Source organism: Anomaloglossus baeobatrachus, chromosome 6 (assembly GCF_048569485.1).
Source record: "Anomaloglossus baeobatrachus isolate aAnoBae1 chromosome 6, aAnoBae1.hap1, whole genome shotgun sequence".
Classification (NCBI taxonomy): Eukaryota; Metazoa; Chordata; class Amphibia; order Anura; family Aromobatidae; genus Anomaloglossus; species Anomaloglossus baeobatrachus.
In genome coordinates, this window is record NC_134358.1 from 23,859,967 (window position 1) to 23,884,780 (window position 24,814).

General features: G+C 50.2%; 1 protein-coding gene and 1 long non-coding RNA gene across 2 annotated transcripts in view; one reads left to right on the plus strand and one right to left on the minus strand.

Moving 5' to 3' along the window:
• LOC142243950 (uncharacterized) overlaps window positions 1-24,814 on the plus strand; it is a 237,124-nt gene that overhangs the window by 76,744 nt on the left and 135,566 nt on the right. The window lies entirely within an intron of this gene.
• The window catches only part of DENND3 (DENN domain containing 3), an 83,166-nt gene that overhangs the window by 21,803 nt on the left and 36,549 nt on the right, over window positions 1-24,814 (minus strand). Inside the window, exons 11-16 of the mRNA XM_075352824.1 lie at window positions 23,482-23,585; window positions 22,528-22,676; window positions 21,797-22,318; window positions 19,382-19,641; window positions 10,630-10,800; window positions 8,346-8,475 (exon numbers count right to left, since the gene is read on the minus strand). Coding sequence (XP_075208939.1) covers window positions 8,346-8,475; window positions 10,630-10,800; window positions 19,382-19,641; window positions 21,797-22,318; window positions 22,528-22,676; window positions 23,482-23,585 — 1,336 coding nt within the window. The remainder of the gene's footprint in view (window positions 1-8,345; window positions 8,476-10,629; window positions 10,801-19,381; window positions 19,642-21,796; window positions 22,319-22,527; window positions 22,677-23,481; window positions 23,586-24,814) is intronic.

Genomic DNA, 24,814 nt, shown 5'->3' on the forward strand with positions numbered 1-24,814 from the left:
CCGCCAGAGAGGCAGAGACTGCCTTAAGAGCCCACACTGCCGCAAAAGACGGGGAGAACGAGGCTCCTGCCGCCTCATATACAGACTTGGCCAGAAGGTCAACCTGGCGGTCAGTGGGATCCTTAAGAGAAGTGCCATCAGCCACAGCTACGACTGTGCGGGCTGAGATTCTGGACACCGGAGGGTCTACCTTTGGGGACTGGGCCCAGTCCTTAACCACCTCTGGTGGAAAAGGAAAACGGTCATCTGAACTACGCTTCGGAAAACGTTTGTCAGGACAGGCCCTGGGCTTGTTAACAGTGGTGTGAAAGCTGGAGTGGTTAAAAAACATACTCCTAGGTTTCTTAGGAGAGGTAAACTGGTGTACCTCTACCAGAGAGGGTTGTTCCTCTGACTCTTGTGGGTTGAGGTTCAGTACGGAGTTAATGGACGCAATCAAGTCACTAACATCCGCATCACCCTCAGACAAGTCAATGGGGTACATAGAGGCAGCGTCTGAGCCCACAGTAAACGAATCCTCCTCGCCCTGCATCTCGGCTTGTGAATCAGAGCCGTGGGACGAGGAAGGAGAAGGTTCCCTGCGTCTCCGTTTAGGGGGACGGGGTCCTAGGACATGCTCTGAAGGCTCTGCAGAGCTCGGAGCCGCAGAGGCACCCTGAGAAGGGGGCTGATGCATGGACAGCAGTGTCCGGGACAGCTGCCCCATGGAGTCGGCAAAGAAGGGAATTTTGTTTACTTACCGTAAATTCCTTTTCTTCTAGCTCCTATTGGGAGACCCAGACAATTGGGTGTATAGCTTCTGCCTCCGGAGGCCACACAAAGTATTACACTTTAAAAAGTGTAACCCCTCCCCTCTGCTATACACCCTCCCGTGCATCACGGGCCCATCAGTTTTGGTGCCAAAGCAGGAAGGAGGAAACTTATAAATTGGTCTAAGGTAAATTCAATCCGAAGGATGTTCGGAGAACTGAACCATGAACCAAAGAACAATGAACATGAACAACATGTGTACACAAAAAAACAACAGCCCGAAGGGAACAGGGGCGGGTGCTGGGTCTCCCAATAGGAGCTAGAAGAAAAGGAATTTACGGTAAGTAAACAAAATTCCCTTCTTCTTTGTCGCTCCATTGGGAGACCCAGACAATTGGGATGTCCAAAAGCAATCCCTGGGTGGGTAAAAGAATACCTCGATAAAAAGAGCCGAAAAAACGGTCTCTTCTTACAGGTGTGCAACTGCCGCCTGAAGGACTCGCCTACCTAGGGCGGCATCTGCCGAAGCATATGCATGCACCTGATAGTGTTTTGTAAAAGTGTGCAGACTCGACCAGGTAGCCGCCTGACACACCTGCTGAGCCGTAGCCTGGTGCCGCAATGCCCAGGACGCACCTACGGCTCTGGTAGAATGGGCTTTCAGCCCTGAAGGAATCGGAAGCCCAGAGGAACGGTAGGCTTCAAGAATCGGTTCCTTGATCCATCTAGCCAAGGTTGACTTGGAAGCCTGCGACCCCTTACGCTGGCCAGCGACAAGGACAAAGAGTGCATCAGAACGGCGCAGGGGCGCCGTGCGTGAAATGTAGAGCCTGAGTGCTCTCACGAGATCTAACAAGTGCAAATCCTTTTCACATTGGTGAACTGGATGAGGGCAAAAAGAAGGTAAGGAGATATCCTGATTAAGATGAAAAGGGGATACCACCTTAGGGAGAAATTCCGGAACCGGACGCAGAACCACCTTGTCCTGGTGAAACACCAGGAAGGGGGCTTTGCATGACAGTGCAGCCAGCTCCGACACTCTCCGAAGTGATGTGACTGCCACTAGGAAGACCACCTTTTGTGAAAGGCGTGAAAGAGAAATCTCTCTCATTGGCTCGAAAGGTGGTTTCTGAAGAGCAGTTAGCACCCTGTTCAGATCCCAAGGTTCTAGCGGACGCTTGTAAGGAGGGACTATGTGACAAACTCCCTGCAGGAACATGCGGACCTGCGGAAGCCTGGCTAGACGCTTTTGAAAAAACACAGATAGCGCCGATACTTGTCCCTTAAGGGAGCCGAGAGACAAACCCTTTTCCAGTCCGGATTGAAGGAAGGACAGAAAAGTGGGCAAGGCAAATGGCCAGGGAGAAAAATCCTGATCAGAGCACCAGGATAAGAAGATTCTCCACGTCCTGTGGTAGATCTTGGCGGACATTGGTTTCCTGGCCTGTCTCATAGTGGCAATGACCTCTTGAGATAACCCTGAAGACGCTAGGATCCAGGACTCAATGGCCACACAGTCAGGTTGAGGGCCGCAGAATTCAGATGGAAAAATGGCCCTTGAGACAGTAAGTCTGGACGGTCTGGCAGTGCCCACGGTTGACCCACCGTGAGATGCCACAGATCTGGGTACCACGACCTCCTCGGCCAGTCTGGGGCGATGAGGATGGCGCGGCTGCAGTCGGACCTGATCTTGCGTAATACTCTGGGCAGTAGGGCCAGAGGAGGAAATACATAAGGCAGTCGAAACTGCGACCAATCCTGAACTAGCGCGTCTGCTGCCAGAGCTTTGTGATCTTGAGACCGTGCCATGAATGCCGGGACCTTGTTGTTGTGCCGGGACGCCATTAGGTCGACGTCCGGCTTCCCCCAGCGGCAACAGATCTCTTGAAACACTTCTGGGTGAAGAGACCATTCCCCTGCATCCATGCCCTGGCGACTGAGAATGTCTGCTTCCCAGTTTTCTACGCCCGGGATGTGAACTGCGGAGATGGTGGAGGCTGTGGCTTCCACCCACAGCAGAATCCGCCGAACTTCCTGGAAGGCTTGTGTTCGTCCCCGATGGCGAAACGCAGGAAGCGCTGATGCTCTGGTGCAATCGGCACGTGGAGATAAGCATCTCTGATGTCGATTGATGCTAGGAAGTCTCCTTGGGACATCGAGGCGATGACGGAGCGGAGGGATTCCATCCGGAACCGCCTGGCGTTCACATGTTTGTTGAGCAGCTTGAGGTCCAGGACGGGACGGAAAGATCCGTCCTTTTTTGGCACTACAAACAAGTTGGAGTAGAAACCTTGACCCCATTGCTGAAGGGGAACCGGGATCACCACTCCTTCTGTTTTCAGAGTGCTCACCGCCTGAAGAAGAGCATCGGCTCGCTCGGGGGCGGAGATGTTCTGAAGAAACGAGTCGGAGGACGAGAGCGGAATTCTATCCTGTAACCGTGAGACAGAATGTCTCTCACCCATCGGTCTTGGACATGTGGCAACCAGGCGTCGCAAAAGCGGGAGAGCCTGCCACCGACCGAGGATGCGGTTTGGGGAGGCCGAAAGTCATGAGGAGGCCGCTTTGGGAGCGGTTCCTCCGGCGGTCTTTTTAGGACGTGACTTAGACCGCCATGAGTCAGAGTTCCTCTGACCCTTCTGTGGCCTGTTGGACGAGGAGAATTGAGACTTAGCTGAGGTCCGAAAGGACCGAAATCTCGATTGTACCTTCCTTTGTGGAGGTCTGTTGGGTTTGGACTGGGGCAAGGACGATTCCTTTCCCTTGGATTGTTTAATGATTTCATCCAATTGCTCGCCAAACAGGCGGTCGCCAGAAAATGGCAAACTGGTTAAGAACTTCTTGGAAGCAGAGTCTGCCTTCCATTCACGTAGCCACATAGCCCTGCGGACTGCCACCGAATTGGCGGATGCTACCGCCGTACGGCTCGCAGAGTCCAGGACAGCATTCATGGCGTAGGACGCAAACGCCGACGCCTGAGAGGTTAAGGACACAACCTGCGGAGTAGAGGCACGTGTAACTGCATTAATCTCAGACTGACAAGCTGAGATAGCTTGGAGTGCCCATACGGCTGCAAATGCCGGAGCAAAAGACGCGCCTATAGCCTCATAGATGGATTTCATCAGGAGCTCTATCTGCCTGTCAGTGGCATCCTTGAGTGATGCACCGTCTGCCACTGGAACTATGGATCTAGCCGCCAGTCTGGAGACTGGAGGATCCACCTTGGGACACTGAGCCCAACCCTTGACTACGTCAGGGGGAAAGGGATAACGTGTGTCATTAAGGCGCTTAGTAAAGCGCTTATCTGGAAAAGCTCGGTGTTTCTGGACTGTATCTCTGAAGTCGGAGTGATCAAGAAATGCACTCCGTGCTCGTTTAGGAAACCTAAAATGGAATTTCTCCTGCTGAGAAGCTGACTCCTCAATCTGAGGAGTTGGAGGAGAAAGATCTAACACCTGATTGATGGACGCTATAAGGTCATTTACTATGGCGTCCCCTTCAGGTGTATCAAGGTTGAGAGCGGCGTCAGAATCAGAGCCCTGATCTGCCACCTCCGCTTCATCCTCCAGAGAGTCCTCATGCTGAGACCCTGAACACTGTGATGAAGTCGAGGGAAGCTCCCGGCGAGCCCGCTTAGCTGGCCTGGGACTGCGGTCCGTGTCATAGTCCTCACCGTGGGACCTATGAGTCGCCCCAGGAGCACTCTGCTGCTCCAACCTAGGGGGGCCTGGGGACAATGATTCAACAGTGCCCGGGATCTGTGTTACTAGTCTGGACTGCAAAGCCTCTAGAATCTTAGCAGACCATCTATCCATAGACTCAGAAAGTTTGTCAGCAAATACTGCAAACTCTGTCCCTGTCACGTGGACAGTGGCCGCCGACTGTTCTACCTGGGCCGAGGGTCCCACCAGTGGCAAAGGCTCCGGCTGAGTGAGTGTCACAGAGGCCGAGCATTGCACACAATGAGGATAGGTGGAACCTGCAGGTAGCATAGCCGCACATGAGGTACAGGTTGCAAAGTAAACCTGTGCCCTGGCACCCTTGCTTTTTTCGGACGACATGCTGTTGTCTCCTTTTAGAGCAATCAGAGAGGGTATATAGCCAAGGCAACAGAGCGGCCGTACAGAGTAAATGTATACAAAATAAGGATATAAATATACACTTCTGCACCCAGGGGAGCAAGCACCTAGTAACAGGTGCTGCTTACCGACCGCCCTCAGCGTTTGTGTGACCACCAGATTCCCTGCCTGGGCTCCCAGCGCTGTTGGAGCTCTCTCTGAAGATCCCCAGCGTCAGCCGTGCTGCTAGTAATGGCTGCTAGCGTTCTGTGAGGAAGAGGGAGCCGTGGGCGTGCACTAAAAAGTGCGGGAATCTGGTGCCCCACTGTGCACAGTGAGGGGGGAGGAGGATACAGAGTATGCTCCAGCCCTCAGCGCTGACGTCCAGTGCAGCGTCCCGCCCTTACTCCTGACTGGCAGGCCCGGGGGCGGGAATATGCGGCACTAGGCCGCAAAAGCCGGGGACTCGAGTTATAAGCGCGGCCGGCAAACAAGCGCGGCCAGCGCGGTAGTCCCGGCGCACCAACACACCCAGCAGCTGCTGCAGCGTGTATCAAACAGGCGCTCTATGCGCCGTCCCCAAGGGGACACAGAGTACCTCAGAGTAGCAGGGCCATGTCCCTGACGATACCCGGGCTCCTGTCCAGCAGATTCCCCCAGGGGCTGAGGAGGGAGCGCGGTCCCAGTGCCTGGAGACCGTTTAGGATCCCACTTCACCCAGAGCCCTGTAACGGATGGGGAAGGAAAACGGCATGTGGCTCCTGCCTGTGTACCCGCAATGGGTACCTCAACCTTAACAGCACCGCCGACTCCGAGTGGGGTGAGAAGGGAGCATGCCGGGAGCCCTGTAATGGGCCCTCTTTTCTTCCATCCGATATAGTCAGCAGCTGCTGCCGACTAACTTGTAGAGCTTGCGTGCATGTGTGCCTCCTTCAACACAAAGCATAAAAACTGATGGGCCCGTGATGCACGGGAGGGTGTATAGCAGAGGGGAGGGGTTACACTTTTTAAAGTGTAATACTTTGTGTGGCCTCCGGAGGCAGAAGCTATACACCCAATTGTCTGGGTCTCCCAATGGAGCGACAAAGAAAGACTGGGAAATAGCTTGTGAAAAGGAAGCTACCCAAGCCGGGGGTTCAGCCACCGGGGTCGGAGCAGCCGGAGGGACCCCTGAGGAGGCTCCAGGCTGAGACACAAACATGTTAGCACAGGCATCACAATGTGGGTATGTGCTTGGCTCTGGCAGAATGAGCTTACATGCAGTGCATATAGCGTACATGTTTGCAGCCTTGCTTCGGGTGACAGACATGCTGCTGAGGTGGAAGCTCTGCAGCAAGAATACACTCCTGTAGAATGCCCTGAGAGTGTAATAAAAGTCCACAACCGAAGGTTGTGGCTTACCAGCCCGCTCTCTGTGTGCCCTCCGGATTCCACCGCTCAAAGACCCTGTGAAGCGTCAGCCTTCCTGACAGTATGCAGCATCCAGCGCCTTCCAGTGTAAGAACGCTGAGAAAATGGCGCTGGGAGAAGGAGGGGGGGCGTGTATAAGCCCAAGAGCGGGAAAAACGGAGGGCAGAGAGATACAGGGAGAGATACAGGGGAGGGAACATCTCCCCAGAGAGGAGTGCCCTCCCCTCTGCTGGTCGGGCGGTGGGCGGCGCTGTATGCAAAACATGCAGAGAAGCCGAAACCGAAACTAGGCCCAAACTAAAGCCGGGGCCTAGATTTTAAAATGCGGCCGACGAGCAGGCACCTTCGGCGCGGTTCTTAGGGGAAACCCCCAGAACCGGCCGGAATTTACAGTAACGCTAAAACACATACTGTCCCCCCAATAAAAGTACCCGGGACCCCTGAAAAACGTCTCAATACTTAGCTTTTGAGACGCAGGGCCATGTCCCTGAGTGGGGGTTAAACGCTCCTTCCAGCAGGGACCAGACAGGGCTGCGGATGGAGACCGGTCTTCTGCAAGCAGAGAGGACCGTGGAAGCTCCCACTTCAAACCAGAGCCTCGACAGAGGATGTGAAGGAGCGCGGCATGTGAAGGCTCCAGCCTTATAAAGTCAACCTTAACAGCACCGCCGACAAAGTGGGGTGTGAAGGGACATGCCGGGAGTCCAGACTGGACCCGCTTTTCTTCCAAATCTTTAAAATTAAAATAAAAATGAAAAAAAATATCAGAGAATGCAAGTGTGTGATCCTCCTGAAACACAAAGCATTGAACTGGGTAGATTGTCATCCAGGGGGTGTATATAGCCCGGAGGGAGGAGCTACACGTTTGAGTGTAGTACTTTGTGTGTCCTCCGGAGGCAGAAGCTATACACCCATGGTTTGGGTCTCCCATAAGGAACGATAAAGAAAAAAAAAAAAAAAGTGGCACACTTTTTGTGCCATTTTCTGTGACCCGTAGAGTTCTCATTTTTCGGAATCTATGGCTCAGTGACTGCTTATTTTTTGAGTCTCTAGCTGATGTTTTTAACTGTGCCATTTTTGCACAGATGCTATGTGTTTATCACCTGTTATTGCATTTTGCGCAAAATGTGCAACGACCAAAAAATGTTGCCGTTTGGAATATTCTTGCCGTTACGCCGTTGACCAATCAGGTTAAATGTTTTTATATTTTGAGAGATCGGGCATTTCTGCATGCGGCGATACCAAAATGTGCATATTTTTTTAACCCTTTAATTTTCAATGGGGCAAATGGGTGGGTTATTTGAACTTAGATTTTTTAAAAATATATATATATATATTTTTTTTAAAATTTTACTAGACCCCTGAGGGGACTATAAGGATCAGCAGTCTGATTGTGGATTCATTTGTGCTGGAGAACAGGAGAAATGCTCATGTTTTGTAACAGCCAGCGCTCTGCCGACTCAAACAGGAAGTGAGTCATAATTGCACAGGAGCCAACACATGGCCCTGTGCTACCATGACAACCATCGGCTCCACGTAATCACGTCACGAGGCATCTGATGGTGGCGGGTAGGTGCGTGTTACCCGCTTCAAGCATTTAAATCGCGCTGTCACAATTTGACAGGGCAATTTAAGGGGTTAACAGGCGCGGGTGGATTGCGGATCCACCTGCGTCTGCGAAGCACACGTTTGCTGTTCAAATCAGCTGACATGTGCGGGGATTACTGCCGGCTCACCGCAGCAGCCACAGGTGGTCACCCATTTATGATTTAGGACGTATGGGTACGTCCTCTGTCGTGAAGGGGTTAAAAGAAAGGAATTAAAAATTAACCAAAAAGTTATAAATACCCCAAAATGGTACCAATGTACGCCCGTAATACAGGAAACAATCCGTCCTTGATGGGAAAAATGAAAAACATGGCTGCCTTCTTGGAAACATCGTTGTCCACAGGTTGAGAGTGGTATTGTAGTCCTTACCATTGTAGTATTGCAGGAATACCCAACACAACAATTATGGAATGTAGTCATGTTTTTTTTTGTTTTTTTATTATCATGGACGACCCCTTTAACACTACAGTCGTGCCTGCCGATGATAAAGGTCCGCGCCACCGGAACCATTGTCCTTACCTTCATTCCGCATCTTGTCGAAGTAGGACAGCTTGGAGGCAGCATAGATTGACTTTGCGGTCTGCAGCGCCCCCACCACAGCGTTCATGAGCAGGACATTGGTCAGCGCCTCCTGGATGTACTGAGGGTCCTATGTAAAAGGTATAAAGCCGATATCATTAGCACTGGTGTCCTCCGCTGCATCGGCATCAGATGGCATAATTAAAAGGACCTGTCACTGGTCAAAAAAAAAAAAAGTGTCCAGCTTTTGCTCTGATTTAATTCCTACTGCTTCTCTGAAATTTATATATTATATTATATTATATACACACACACACACACACACACACACACACACACACACACACACACACAATGCCTGCCTACAAGTAGTATTCAACCCCCTGCAGATTTCGCAGGTTTACACATTAGGAATTAACTTGGCATTGTGACATTTGGACTGTAGATCAGCCTGGAAGTGTGAAATGCAGCAAAAAAGAATGTTATTTCTTTTATTTTTTTTTGTAAATTGTGAAAAGTTTATTCAGAGGGTCATTTATTATTCAACCCCTCAAACCACAAGAATTCTGTTTGGTTCCCCTAAAGTATTAAGAAGTATTTCAGGCACAAAGAACAATGAGCTTCACATGTTTGGATTAATTATCTCTTTTTCCAGCCTTTTCTGACTAATTAAGACCCTCCCCAAACTTGTGAACAGCACTCATACTTGGTCAACATGGGAAAGAGAAAAGGAGCATTCCAAGGCCATCAGAGACAAGATCGTGGAGGGTCACAAGGCTGGCAAGGGGTACAAAACCCTTTCCAAGGAGTTGGGCCTACCTGTCTCCACTGTTGGGAGCATCATCCAGAAGTGGAAGGCTTATGGAACTACTGTTAGCCTTCCACGGCCTAGACAGCCTTTGAAAGTTTTCACCCGTGCCGAGGCCAGGCTTGTCCAAAGAGTCAAGGCTAACCCAAGGACAACAAGGAAGGAGCTCCGGGAAGATCTCATGGCAGTGGGGACATTGGTTTCAGTCAATACCATAAGTAACGTACTCCACCGCAATGGTCTCCATTCCAGACGAGCCCGTAAGGTACCTTTACTTTCAAAGCGTCATGTCAAGGCTCGTCTACAGTTTGCTCATGATCACTTGGAGGACTCTGAGACAGACTGGTTCAAGGTTCTCTGGTCTGATGAGACCAAGATCGAGATCTTTGGTGCCAACCACACATGTGACGTTTGGAGACTGGATGGCACTGCATACGACCCCAAGAATACCATCCCTACAGTCAAGCATGGTGGTGGCAGCATCATGCTGTGGGGCTGTTTCTCAGCCAAGGGGCCTGGCCATCTGGTCCGCATCCATGGGAAGATGGATAGCACAGCCTACCTGGAGATTTTGGCCAAGAACCTCCGCTCCTCCATCAAGGATCTAAAGATGGGTCGTCATTTCATCTTCCAACAAGACAACGACCCAAAGCACACAGCCAAGAAAACCAAGGCCTGGTTCAAGAGGGAAAAAATCAAGGTGTTGCAGTGGCCTAGTCAGTCTCCTGACCTTAACCCAATTGAAAACTTGTGGAAGGAGCTCAAGATTAAAGTCCACATGAGACACCCAAAGAACCTAGATAACTTGGAGAAGATCTGCATGGAGGAGTGGGCCAAGATAACTCCAGAGACCTGTGCCGGCCTGATCAGGTCTTATAAAAGACGATTATTAGCTGTAATTGCAAACAAGGGTTATTCCACAAAATATTAAACCTAGGGGTTGAATAATAATTGACCCACACTTTTATGTTGAAAATTTATTAAAATTTAACTGAGCAACATCACTTGTTGGTTTGTAAGATTTATGCATCTGTTAATAAATCCTGCTCTTGTTTGAAGTTTGCAGGCTGTAACTTATTTGCATCTTATCAAACCTGCTAAATCTGCAGGGGGTTGAATACTACTTGTAGGCACTGATTATATATATATATATATATATAAATTTTTATTTTTTTTTCTTTTTCATTTGCCAAATGTCCCAGATATATGGGCTTTTTATTTAGTGCCTATTGTTATGGTTTTTACCGAGGAGAGTTAATGATGCAGATAAGTACAGACCATAAAAATATGCACCAAATAAAAAGGCTCTTTTTTCTGGAACCGTATGGTGGTTATCAAAAAAAAAAAATTAATAAAAATTGGGGATGAGTAGGAAGAAAATAAGAGCAAAATTGAACACTTTTGTCCTGGTGACAAGTCTCCTTACATATAGATCATAAAATTACAAGTGCAACCGTCTAACAATGAGGAGCAGACCTTGTGACTGTCGGCCATGTTTCTCCCGGCCCACATCTCTTTGATCATCATTTGCCATAGTTCACATTCGCTTTTTAGATTTGCTTCAAACACGTCCTTCCTCGTGGAGGCTTTAATCCGAAGACTCTGAATCCTCAGGAGTAAAAAGGCCGAAGTGGAGATTTTCACATCCTGTTAAAAAAAAAAATAAAAAAAAAAAAAAAAGAAGAAGAGAGAATTTTGTTTACTTACCGTAAATTCTTTTTCTTATAGTTCCGTATTGGGAGACCCAGACCATGGGTGTTTAGCTTCTGCCTCCGGAGGACACACAAAGTACTACACTAAAAAGTGTAGCTCCTCCCTCTGAGCATATACACCCCCTGGATAACCAGATCTAGCCAGTTTAGTGCAAAAGCTGAAGGAGAATAGCCACCCACAAGTAGAACAGAGCAAGAGCCGGAACAACCGGAGACTCTGTCCACGACAACAGCCGGTGATAACACGCGGAACAAGAAACTGCCAACAGGCAACAGGGAGGGTGCTGGGTCTCCCATTACGGAACTATAAGAAAAAGAATTTACGGTAAGTAAACAAAATTCTCTTTTTCTTCATCGTTCCTTTGGGAGACCCAGACATTGGGACGTCTCAAAGCAGTCCATGGGTGGGAATAAACAGAAAACTGAGAAGTAGGCGGAGCCTAACTTCACAAATGGGCGACAGCCGCCTGAAGGATGCGTCTGCCCAAGCTCGCATCTGCCGAAGCATGAGCATGCACTTGGTAGTGCTTTGAAAAGGTATGCAGGCTAGTCCAAGTGGCAGCCTGACACACCTGCTGAGCCGTAGCCTGGTGCCTGAAAGCCCAAGAGGCACCGACAGCTCTGGTCGAGTGTGCCTTGATCCCCGGCGGGGGAGGCACCTGAGTACACTGGTAGGCATCGGATATGGCCGACCTAATCCAACGAGCTAAGGTCGGCTTAGAAGCCGAGAGGCCCTTACGCCGACCTGTGGTTAGCACAAAAAGAGAGGTGCACCGCCTAAGAACAGCGGTGCGAGACACATAGATCCGGAGCGCCCGCACCAGATCCAGAGTATGCAACGCTTTTTCAAAGCGATGAACAGGAGCCGGACAAAAGGAAGGCAGGGAAATGTCCTGGTTAAGGTGGAAAGGAGAAACTACCTTAGGGAGAAAATCCGGAGTCGGACGGAGAACCACCTTGTCTTGATGAAAAAGGAAAAAAGGTGACTCCGAAGAGAGCGCAGCCAAATCAGAGACTCTCCTGAGGGAAGTTATGGCCACTAGAAAGACCACTTTCTGTGAAAGACGAGACAAAGAAACCTCCCTAAGAGGCTCAAAGGGGGGTTTCTGCAAGGCTGTGAGGACCAGATTGAGGTCCCAGGAATCCAAGGGCCGCCGGTAAGGCGGAATGATGTGAGATGCGCCCTGCATGAAGGTGCGCACCTGAGCCAGCCGGGCGATACGCCGCTGGAACAACACTGACAGAGCCGAGACTTGTCCCTTGAGGGAATTGAGGGATAGTCCTAGCTGCAGACCGGACTGTAGAAAGGACAGAAGGGTCGGCAAGGAAAAAGGCCAAGGAGCATGGCCAGAAGAGCGACACCAGGACAGGAAAATTCTCCAGGTCCTGTGATAGATTTTGGCCGAGGAAGACTTCCGAGCCCGAGTCATAGTGGAGATGACTTCAGGAGGAATACCAGAAGCCGTCAAGATCCAGGACTCAAGAGCCACGCCGTCAATCTGAGAGCCGCAGAATTCTGGCGGAAAAACGGACCTTGTGAGAGAAGGTCTGGACGGTCCGGAAGATGCCACGGCACCTCTACGGACAGATGGAGCAGGTCTGGGTACCAAGCTCGCCTGGGCCAGTCCGGTGCAATGAGGATGACCCGACGGCCCTCCATTCTGATCTTGCGCAGAACTCTGGGCAAGAGAGCTAGAGGGGGAAACACGTAGGACAGACGAAACTGGGACCAATCTTGAACCAGAGCGTCCGCTGCAAGGGCCTGAGGATCGTGGGAGCAAGCCACGTAAACCGGAACCTTGTTGTTGTGCCGGGATGCCATTAGATCCACTTCCGGAGTGCCCCACTTGCGGCAGATTGACTGAAACACTGCCGGATGCAGGGACCACTCGCCACTGTCCACGGTTTGACGGCTGAGATAATCTGCTTCCCAGTTTTCCACACCTGAGATGTGGACTGCGGATATGGTGGACTTGGAGTCCTCCGTCCATTGAAGGATGCGTTGAACCTCCAACATTGCCAGGCGGCTGCGTGTCCCGCCTTGGTGATTGATGTAGGCAACCGCTGTCGCGTTGTCTGACTGGACTCGGATGTGCTTGCCCGCCAAAAGGTGGTGAAAGGCTAGGAGAGCCAGAAGCACAGCTCTGGTTTCCAGCACATTGATCGAGAGGGCTGACTCGGACGGAGTCCAAGTGCCCTGTGCTCGGTGGTGGAGACATACCGCTCCCCAGCCGGATAGACTGGCATCCGTGGTGAGGATCACCCAGGACGGGGCCAGGAAGGAGCGTCCCTGAGACAGAGAGAGGGGCTGAAGCCACCACTGAAGGGAGCCCCTGGTCTGTGGCGACAGAGCCACTAGCCTGTGCAAGGAGGAAGTCCGCTTGTCCCAACAGCGGAGAATGTCCAGCTGCAGAGGACGCAGATGGAACTGGGCAAAGGGAACAGCCTCCATTGACGCTACCATCTGACCCAGCACCTGCATCAGGTGCCTGATGGAATGACGGCGGGGCCTCAGCAGAGAGCGCACCGCCAGATGGAGGGACTGCTGTTTGACTAAGGGCAGCCTCACAAGTGCCGGCAGAGTCTCGAACTGCATCCCTAGGTACGTGGGTCACAGTGGATTTGGGCAGATTGACAAGCCACCCGAATTGGGTTAGAGTGGCGAGAGTGAGCGAGACACTCCGCTGACAGTCTGCGCTGGATGAAGCCTTGACTAGAAGGTCGTCCAGGTAAGGAATCACTGCCAACCCCTGGAGGTGCAGAACCGCAACCACTGCTGCCATGACCTTGGTGAATACTCGAGGGGCCGTGGCTAACCCAAAGGGGAAAGCCACGAATTGGAAATGTTCCTCTCAGATTGCAAAACGTAGCCAACGCTGGTGTGAAACTGCAATTGGCACATGCAGATAGGCATCTCTGATGTCGATGGATGCCAGGAAATCTCCTTGGGTCATTGAGGCAATGACTGATCGCAGAGACTCCATGCGAAAATGCCGCACCTGAACATGCTTGTTGAGAAGCTTGAGATCCAGGATGGGCCGGAAGGAACCGTCCTTTTTGGGGACTAGGAAGAGATTTGAGTAGAAACCTCTGAACCGTTCCCGGGCGGGAACCGGTACAATTACTCCATTGGCCTGCAAGGATGCCACGGCCTGAGAGAAGGCGGCGGCCTTGGAGCAGGGGGGAGTTGACAGAAAAAATCTGTTTGGCGGGCTGGAAGAGAATTCTATCCTGTAGCCGTGGGAGATGATATCCCGCACCCACTGATTGGAGACGTGTTGAAACCACACGTCGCCAAAGTGGGAGAGCCTGCCACCGACTAAGGACGTTGCTGGCGCGGCCAGATAGTCAAGAGGAGGCTGCCTTAGTGGCAGCAGCTCCTGCGGTCTTTTCAGGACGCGCCTTTGTGCGCCAGTTGGGTTTTTGGTCCTTGGCTGAGTTAGTGGACGAGGCCGAGGGCTTAGAGGATGACCAGTTGGAGGAACGAAAGGAACGAAACCTCGACTGGTTCCTACCCTGGGCAGGTTTCCTGGTTTTGGTTTGTGGCATGGAAGTACTCTTCCCGCCAGTAGCTTCCTTAATAATTTCATCCAGTTGTTCACCGAATAGCCTGGATCCAGCAAAAGGGAGCCCAGCAAGGTACTTCTTTGAAGAAGCATCTGCCTTCCACTCTCGAAGCCACAAGATCCTGCGGATAGCGAGGGAATTAGCGGAAGCCACCGCCGTGCGGTGAGAAGCCTCCAGCATGGCAGACATGGCATAGGATGAAAAAGCTGAAGCTTGGGAAGTTAAGGCAACCATTTCGGGCATAGAGTCCCTGGTGAGGGAATGCATCTCCTCTATAGAAGCAGAGATGGCCTTGAGAGCCCACACTGCTGCAAAAGATGGGGAGAACGAGGCCCCAGCCGCCTCATATACAGATTTGGCAGGAAGGTCAACCTGGCGGTCAGTGGAATCCTTAAGAGAGGTGCCATCAGCCACTGATACAACGGTCCGGGCTGAGAGTCTAGACACCGGAGGGTCTACCTTTGGTGAATGAGCCCACTCCTTGACCACCTCAGGTGGAAAGGGAAAACGGTCATCAGAACCACGCTTTGGGAAGCGTTTGTCAGGACAGGCCCTAGGCTTGGTCACAGTCGCCTGAAAACTGGAGTGGTTAAAGAACACACTCCTTGTCCTCTTAGGCAAGGTAAACTGGTGCTTTTCTGCCAGAGAGGGTTGTTCCTCTGATACTGGCGGATTGAGATCCAGTACAGAATTAATGGAAGCAATCAAATCACTAACATCTGAGTCACTTTCGGACAGATCAATGGGGCACATGGAGGTAGCGTCCGAGCCCCCAGTAAAGGCATCCTCCTCGCCCTGCGAGTCAGCTCGTGAATCAGAGCCGCGGGGACGAGGAAGGAGAGGGGACCCTGCGTCTCCTTTTAGGAGGACGGGGTCTGGGACCAGATGAAGAATCCTCTGTCAGCTCTGCTGAGAGAGCCCTAGCAGCAGAGGCGCCCTGAGGAGGGGGCTGATGCATGGTCAGCAAAGTCCGGGACAGCTGTCCCATGGAGTCGGCAAAAGACTGGGAGATTGACCTAGAGAAGGATTCTACCCAAGCCGGGGGTTCAGCCACCAGAGCCGGAGCAGCCGGAGAGACCACTGTGGGTGCGATTCCAGGCTGAGGCATTGTCAGGTTAGAGCAGGCATCACAATGTGGATAGGTGCTCGGCTCAGGCAGCATGAGCTTACATGCAGTGCATATTGAGTACAGCCTTGCAGCCTTGCTCCTCGTGTGAGAAATGCTGCTGAAGTGGGGGCTCTAAGCCAGAATGACCCCCAGAGAGTATATAAGAAGGTCCACAACCGGAGGTTGTGGCTTACCAGACCGTTTGTGTGCCCTCCAGATCCCACAGCCCGGACCCCCAAGCAGCTTAGCAGGGATGCTGCAGTCAGCGCTGATCCAGAGAAAAACGCTGAGAAAATGGCGCAGAAGCGAGGAGAGGGGGCGGGACCTGCTCTGAGAGCGGGATCTGGAGGGCCAAGGAGATTTACAGGGGAGGGGACATGTACTCAGAGAGGAGTGTCCCTCCCCTGTGCCGAACGGCCGCTGGGCGGAGCCGCACTGTCCCTCTGCATGATTGACATGCGAGGGCAGTGAAATCGAAAGTAGGCCTCCGGCGAAGCCAGGGCCTAAATTTAAGCGATGCGGCCGGCGCGCAGGCACCATCGGCGCGGTTCTCAGGCGACAGCCAGAGAACCGGCCGGAAATGTCACAAAAGTTACACAGCACACTCTCCCACCATAATAAAGTACCGGGACCCCCCGAATATAAACGTCTCAGGTACTTAGCTTGCTGAGACGCAGGGTTCCAAGTCCCTGGGGATGAGTGCTCCGTCCAGCAGGATCCTGAAGGGCTGCGGATGGAGACCGGTCTCCTGCAAAGCAAGGAGAACCGTGCTGGCTCCCACTTCAAGCCAGAGCCCGAGGGATGGTGAAGGAGCGCGGCATGTAAGGCTCCAGCCTTGTAAATCAACCTTAACAGCACCGCCGACAGTGGGGTGAGAAGGGACATGCCGGGAGTCCAGGCTTGGACCTGCTTTTCTTCAAAAACTTTCCAAAAATGAAAAATCAGATGAGAATGCATGTGTGGATGTATGCCTCCTGAACACAAAGCAATGAACTGGCTAGATCTGGTTATCCAGGGGGTGTATATGCTCAGAGGGAGGAGCTACACTTTTTAGTGTAGTACTTTGTGTGTCCTCCGGAGACAGAAGCTATACACCCATTGTCTGGGTCTCCCATAGGAACGATAAAGAAATAATTATTATTATTAATAAATAAAAATATATATATATATTGGGGGTTTTTTTGAGAGAGAGATATATAGATAGGAGGGGGGGGGGAATATAATATACACATACATATACATACATACATACATACATACATACATACATACAGTTAGATCCAGAAATATTTGGACAGTGACACAATTTTAGCGAGTTGGGCTCTGCATGTCACCACATTGGATTTGAAATGAAACCTCTACAACAGAATTCAAGTGCAGATTGTAACGTTTAATTTGAAGGTTTGAACAAAAATATCTGATAGAAATTGTAGGAATTGTCACATTTCTTTACAAACACTCCACATTTTAGGAGGTCAAAAGTAATTGGACAAATAAACCAAACCCAAACAAAATATTTTTATTTTCAATATTTTGTTGCGAATCCTTTGGAGGCAATCACTGCCTTAAGTCTGGAACCTATGGACATCACCAAACGCTGGGTTTCCTCCTTCTTAATGCTTTGCCAGGCCTTTACAGCCGCAGCCTTCAGGTCTTGCTTGTTTGTGGGTCTTTCCGTCTTTAGTCTGGATTTGAGCAAGTGAAATGCATGCTCAATTGGGTTAAGATCTGGTGATTGACTTGGCCATTGCAGAATGTTCCACTTTTTTGCACTCATGAACTCCTGGGTAGCTTTGGCTGTATGCTTGGGGTCATTGTCCATCTGTACTATGAAGCGCCGTCCGATCAACTTTGCGGCATTTGGCTGAATCTGGGCTGAAAGTATATCCCGGTACACTTCAGAATTCATCCGGCTACTCTTGTCTGCTGTTATGTCATCAATAAACACAAGTGACCCAGTGCCATTGAAAGCCATGCATGCCCATGCCATCACGTTGCCTCCACCATGTTTTACAGAGGATGTGGTGTGCCTTGGATCATGTGCCGTTCCCTTTCTTCTCCAAACTTTTTTCTTCCCATCATTCTGGTACAGGTTGATCTTGGTCTCATCTGTCCATAGAATAATTTCCAGAACTGAGCTGGCTTCATGAGGTGTTTTTCAGCAAATTTAACTCTGGCCTGTCTATTTTTGGAATTGATGAATGGTTTGCATCTAGATGTGAACCCTTTGTATTTACTTTCATGGAGTCTTCTCTTTACTGTTGACTTAGAGACAGATACACCTACTTCACTGAGAGTGTTCTGGACTTCAGTTGATGTTGTGAACGGGTTCTTCTTCACCAAAGAAAGTATGCGGCGATCATCCACCACTGTTGTCATCCGTGGACGCCCAGGCCTTTTTGAGTTCCCAAGCTCACCAGTCAACTCCTTTTTTCTCAGAATGTACCGAACTGTTGATTTTGCTACTCCAAGCATGTCTGCTATCTCTCTGATGGATTTTTTCTTTTTTTTCAGCCTCAGGATGTTCTGCTTCACCTCAATTGAGAGTTCCTTAGACCGCATGTTGTCTGGTCACAGCAACAGCTTCCAAATGCAAAACCACACACCTGTAATCAACCCCAGACCTTTTAACTACTTCATTGATTACAGGTTAACGAGGGAGACGCCTTCAGAGTTAATTGCAGCCCTTAGAGTCCCTTGTCCAATTACTTTTGGTCCCTTGAAAAAGAGGAGGCTATGCATTACAGAGCTATGATTCCTAAACCCTTTCTCCGATTTGGATGTGAAAACTCTCATATTGCAGCTGGGAGTGTGCACTTTCAGCCCATATTATATATATATAATTGTATTTCTGAACATGTTTTTGTAAACAGCTAAAATAACAAAACTTGTGTCACTGTCCAAATATTTCTGGCCCTGACTGTACATACATACATACATATACATATATACATACACACACACACATACACACACATTATATATTCTCCCCCCCCCATCTATATATCTCTCTCTCTCAAAAAAAAAAAAAATTATCTATATATATATATATATATATATATATATATATATAATCATATATGAGAGAGATCGATAGATAGATCTGTCTATCTAAAGTCCGATTATGAGTATGTAGTGTGTATACATCACTGTATCACCCCGAGTCTACGAGCTTCAGGGATATAAATCTGTTCAGTTCGGAAGAGATTATGAATCAATGTCATGGGCTTTGATACATATGAAAGTGACATTAGGAGTGCTGGAGAGGAACAGCAAGAAGACCCCCGAAAACCAAAAGGTGGCTACAACCAAGTCCTCTCCACTGCTCCTGTCGGACATGTTCTTCTCTAGTTTTGGCAGTGTCAGGCGGTTCCTGCAGCCATCCAGGTAGATCTTCTCCTCCAGGATGACAGATATAGGCCATAACAAGGGTTATAGAGCATGGAACAGATACCGGGACACAAGCCATTATACAAGGAGAGCCGGACAGGGCCGTAGAGGAACATCAACCCAACCGCAGGAACGATATCTGCTCCTTTGCGCAAGAAGGAACAAGAGGACCACTGAGAGCTGGCGTGAGACCAAACTGTCTGAAAGAGTCACCACAAAGGCCGACATCCTGTTGTGGGACCTGTTCACATCCCAGAACCAGGCTACAAAACACCAGGATCGGCAGATTCGACACTGGCGCCTTGTTCTCGGCAGATGAGGGCAGGTTCACTCTGAGAACGTGTGACCGATGTGTTGGCCGTTTTGCTGCCGGAGACATGTCGGCACTTGGCTACCTCCATGGCCCATAATCCTGGCGATGACGCCGCCGCACACAGTATAGACTACTCGCCTCTATGTTCCTGAAGATGGCGATTTCCTCGTAGCTCTGTCTTCCCTCTATCAGGAGGAAGAGGCGTTTCTGGGTCATGGCGATTTTCCCCACGCCGAGGTTGGTTTTCACCGAGCTGGAAAGTTTATAGACAAACTCGTTCTGATCCAGTTTCTCTGCGACCACGGACGGGAGGACGACCTCTTCCGCTTCCGCCTCCGTTTCCTTCCAGCAGTTGTAGAAATCCCTGAAGATGTCCGGGTCGATCTGCTTCTGGTAACCTTTGGGGCGAGAATCACAAAGAGACTGGTTACAAAGATGGAAAAGAAAATGCCCTTAATAGCAACAGGTTTTTGAGAAAGGTCCAGAGGTGCAACAAAAAGCCAGGCCAATCTACGGGGGCTCAATCACCCACTCACCGGCACGGCAGATAACGGGGTAACGGCTGCACTGACACATATGCAAATCATTGCACAATGAGCCAGCTGGGGGATTTCAGCTCTGCAGCCAGCAGCATTGTGAATGGTGCTTTGTGTATAATAAAGGGTGTTACTCGGATTCTTTTGATCTTTGGAAACTTTATAGAAAACATTTTTTTGAATTTTTTTTTTCTTTTAATAATCACAATCACCTGCTGAGAGCGGAGTTTCCGTCTCAGTGTAACATCCCCCCCAGTAATAGATCAGGTGGAGGATGGAGGAAGTACAGGAGGTTTTCTGACTTATTGTTTTCCCTTCTATTTGGGTAAAAAGTCGTGAATACAATGCAGCAGAGCAGGTCCAGGCCTTCCTGTAAGAGAACACCAGTGATCACCCCACTGTCAGAGCACAAAGCATAGTGCTGAATCCCACAGAGACTGAGAAATATCACAGACGCCATCCTGACACTGAGGAGCCGATACTGTACGATTCAGCAATCAACATCTCTGCCTGCTGCCAGTGACTGGGAATACGTCTGCATGTCAGAAAAGCAGAATAGTGAGTGCAGCTCTGGAGTATAATGCAGGATATAACTCAGGATCAGTAATGTAATGTATGTACACAGTGACTGCACCAGCAGAATAGTGAGTGCAGCTCTGGAGTATAATGCAGGATATAACTCAGGATCAGTAATGTAATGTATGTACACAGTGACTGCACCAGCAGAATAGTGAGTGCAGCTCTGGAGTATAATACAGAATGTAACTCAGGATCAGTAATGCAATGTATGTACACAGTGACTGCACAAGAAGAATAGTGACCACAGCTCTGGAGTAAATTGCAGGATGTAAATCAGGATCAGTAATGTAATGTATGTACACAGTGACTGCACCAGCAGAATAGTGAGTGCAGACGCCATCCTGACACTGAGGAGCCAATACTGTACGATTCAGCCATCAACAGCTCTGCCTGCTGCCAGTGACTGGGAATACGTCTGCATGTCAGAAAAGCAGAATAGTGAGTGCAGCTCTGGAGTATAATACAGGAGGTAACTCAGGATCAGTACAGGATCAGTAATGTAATGTATGTACACAGTGACTCCACCAGCAGAATAGTGAGTGCAGCTCTGGAGTATAATGCAGGATATAACTCAGGATCAGTAATGTAATGTATGTACACAGTGACTGCACCAGCAGAATAGTGAGTGCAGCTCTGGAGTATAATACAGGAGGTAACTCAGGATCAGTAATGTAATGTATGTACAAAGTGACTGCACCAGCAGAATAGTGAGTGCAGCTCTGGAGTATAATACAGGAGGTAACTCAGGATCAGTAATGTAATGTATGTACACAGTGACTGCACCAGCAGAATAGTGAGTGCAGCTCTGGAGTATAATACAGGAGGTAACTCAGGATCAGTAATGTAATGTATGTACACAGTGACTGCACCAGCAGAATAGTGAGTGCAGCTCTGGAGTATAATACAGGAGGTAACTCAGGATCAGTAATGTAATGTATGTACACAGTGACTGCACCAGCAGAATAGTGAGTGCAGCTCTGGAGTATAATACAGAATGTAACTCAGGATCAGTAATGTAATATATGTACACAGTGACTGCACCAGCAGAATAGTGAGTGCAGCTCTGGAGTATAATACAGAATGTAACTCAGGATCAGTAATGTAATATATGTACACAGTGACTGCACCAGCAGAATAGTGAGTGCAGCTCTGGAGTATAATACAGAATGTAACTCAGGATCAGTAATGTAATGTATGTACACAGTGACTGCACAAGAAGAATAGTGACCACAGCTCTGGAGTAAATTGCAGGATGTAAATCAGGATCAGTAATGTAATGTATGTACACAGTGACTGCACCAGCAGAATAGTGAGTGCAGCTCTCGAGTTTAATACAGGAGGTAACTCAGGATCAGTACAGGATCAGTAATGTATGTACCCAGTGACTGCACAAGCAGAACAGGGAGTGCAGCTCTGGAGTGATGGCCTAGCCACTTACCAACAGTTAAGGAATCAAACAATCGATGTATGGTGTCAGTGTCTTTCACGATTCCGGATTCCTGGATCCTTCGCACAAAGTCCTCCAGGTGTAGGTGCGTCTTCGGTAGCTCAAACTTCTTCACGCGGTCGTCAGCCCTGGGCACTTCCCTCTCCTTGTCCAGCACTTGCCCGATCAGCCTCTTCAGCTCCGGCCTGCAGTCGGCCTTCTGTCGCTCCCCGACTGGCAGGGACAGGACGACCTTCCTCACCAGCTCCATGGGGAAGATCCGGAGATCGGTTTTATAAAGCTTCTGGAAGTCGGACAGCGCGCTGAGCAGTTTTCCCTGCATCAGGCCCACGAGTCCTCGGAGGTAGTAGTATCGGGCGAGGAGAGTGGAGTTCTCGGGCGGCGCGGCGCTGATCTCTTTGCTGAGATAATTAGTAAATTCTGTGTAATACGTCTGGACGCAGCGGGAAGAAAGCGGAAAAGCCACTTCAGGGAGTCTGAACGTGTGAACCGCCTTTCCCGGAACATAATGACCTGTAATATTAAAGACATTGTATCAGGGTAGTTATAGTCAGACGCAGGCACAAATCTCGCCCAGTCCAATCCAGAGCTACACTCACAATTCTGCTGGTTTGGATTTAGTACAGATAACATGCATTAAGTGTCAGATGCCGTAATGGTGAATGCAGCTCTGGGTTGGAGAATAATAACGCTCGATACAGAGAGTTACTGTCTTTCCTCACCGTTCTCCTGCTGGGGTCTCCTCAGGGACATTGGTCCTGGTGGGACATCGGTCATCTTGGTGGTCGGCAGGTTTGGCATGCTGATAACCAGCTTCTTACTGAACATGTGCTCTGGACGGAAACGCTTCAGCTTCTCGGTGGCTCGCCGTCTAGGAATAAAAAAAAAAAAAAAAGTTAATTTCCTACATGAACAAGTCAGGTATGATCGATGTCTGTGAAAGGAGCCCCACGTTGGTGCGCCAACTGTCAAGGGAGGAATTTGGGTGAAGACTGCTAATGGAGTCTTCCTTTGGGATATACAGAGACGGTGCCGTATTAGCTGTATGCCAGTGCCGATATATCAATGTATCAGACAATGAATACATAAGACATGTTCTCCTTGAGCCAGCATCACCAACTGACCCGTGTATTAGATAGATCCAATTATACAGTTTGCATCTCTAACCTTGAAGCTAAACAGGGAGGAGTACTTTTACTCCTTAATTTCTCACAGCGCAGTTTGTTTCTGTACATTCTTTCTGTGTGAACATTACTGATAACACTTTTGCAGCTTCACATTCTGGCTTCATTATCTTTGGTTAACTCCTTCATGACTTATACAGCTTAGAATTATATTATGGGTCTATGCGATGGCTACATAGACAGACAGATAATTATGCAACTACATCTACATTTTGATTATTTATATACACAGATATTCTTATTACGTTTGCACAAACAAGCTATAGCTCAGTGCCACCTCCACATCTGTCCGTACAGAGGCCACATAATTCTGCCCCGTGAGCCAATGGGCTACTGTTCAGCAAATTTCCGTTAATTCAGAATCAAACGTGATCTACGTATACATTACGTGGAGCCTAAATGTCAAGCTCCACTCTGCTACATCTGTACATGTATTATGTTTTTCTTGTTCTTAAAATACTACTGAACATTAAACTCCAGTGAACCGTTTACCCATCGATCTCAGAGGACGTGCTCAGCTCCATACGGGTGTAGTCGTCCATTTTCTTACTGAGACGAGCTTTAAGAAAGGAGTTGAACATGTAGGTGTCCAGGACCTGCGGAAACGTCACATGTTACCTAAGAGAAAGTCCCGTCAGCTTGTTATATCATATGGATGTGTGGATCCAGAAGAATGTGACACCAAACCCCCAAAAATGTCCACACCCTCTGTATATACACAACTCGTGGCAGGAACCGCGGCGTGGGTGGAGATCCGGACTGCACAGCTCTACCAACGGCTGCAGGTCAGGATGCAGCTCCTCATGGAGTGGGAGACCGACATGGCGGACGTTATAGCCACCGTGCGGAGACGCGAGGAGGAGGCGGAGGAAGGGAGGGTGAGTGACCCACGCCCCTATGTCCCCGAGGGACCGGTCGCTGCGGCTGAGGGACCCGGTCCAAGCCCTCTCCCCCTGCTGCCTCCCTCGCCACCCGTCTCGGAGGCCGTGACCCCGCCACTAGGCCCGCTACCACCACAACCGGTAGCGATACCCAGCATCCCCGCCCAGGCGGGCCGACCTGTAGCCGGAGCCCGTAGTCGACTGGAGGTGTTGCCCTGGAAGGCTCCGAAAACTGAACCGGAGACGTTTTCCGAGAAAGTCCCCAAGCCGGAGCCGATGACCCGCTCCAAGCCGGAGGCCCAGCTGCGGAAAGCCCCTGTGCCCATCCCCCACACCTCGCCTGAGGTAGCGCCGGGTTGTCGCTGCAAGGTGGCGCCCAAGGCCAAGACACCGCGGGACTTGTCGCCCAGATCCCTGAAAGTGGGCAACGTCCAGAATGTCCCGCGAGGCCCGACCCGTGCGCCGGAGCTCGCAGCAGCGCCATATTGGGACAGGGAGCCGGTACCGCTGGGCCTGGAGATCGGTGAGAGAGAGAGGAAAAAGGCGGAGCAGGTGGCCCGAACAATCAGAGAGAAGGAGAGCCTCCGGCAAGCAACATTCCGGGTCCGGGGCCCGCTGTACGAAGGACAGGTGAGGCGGTTTGATGTCCGCCGGGGCTATGGGTTTATATATGAACCGGGCCTGGAGGCCGAAGTGTTTATAGCCCGGCGGGATGTGAATGCCCACCTGCCCGAGGAGCACCCCGGCCGTAATCTGATGCCGGGTGACAAAGTGCAGTATACCCGGCACTGTGGAGAGAGGGGGTGGTTCGCCCTAGATGCCAAACTGCGGGGCAGCCAGGAGAGCAGAGTGAGTCCTGCACCCCCTCCCTCGGATGAAGCTGAAAGTCCGGAGTAGGGCCGCGGAGCACCGTTGTCCAGTCCCCGTTGGGACCACCACTGAGT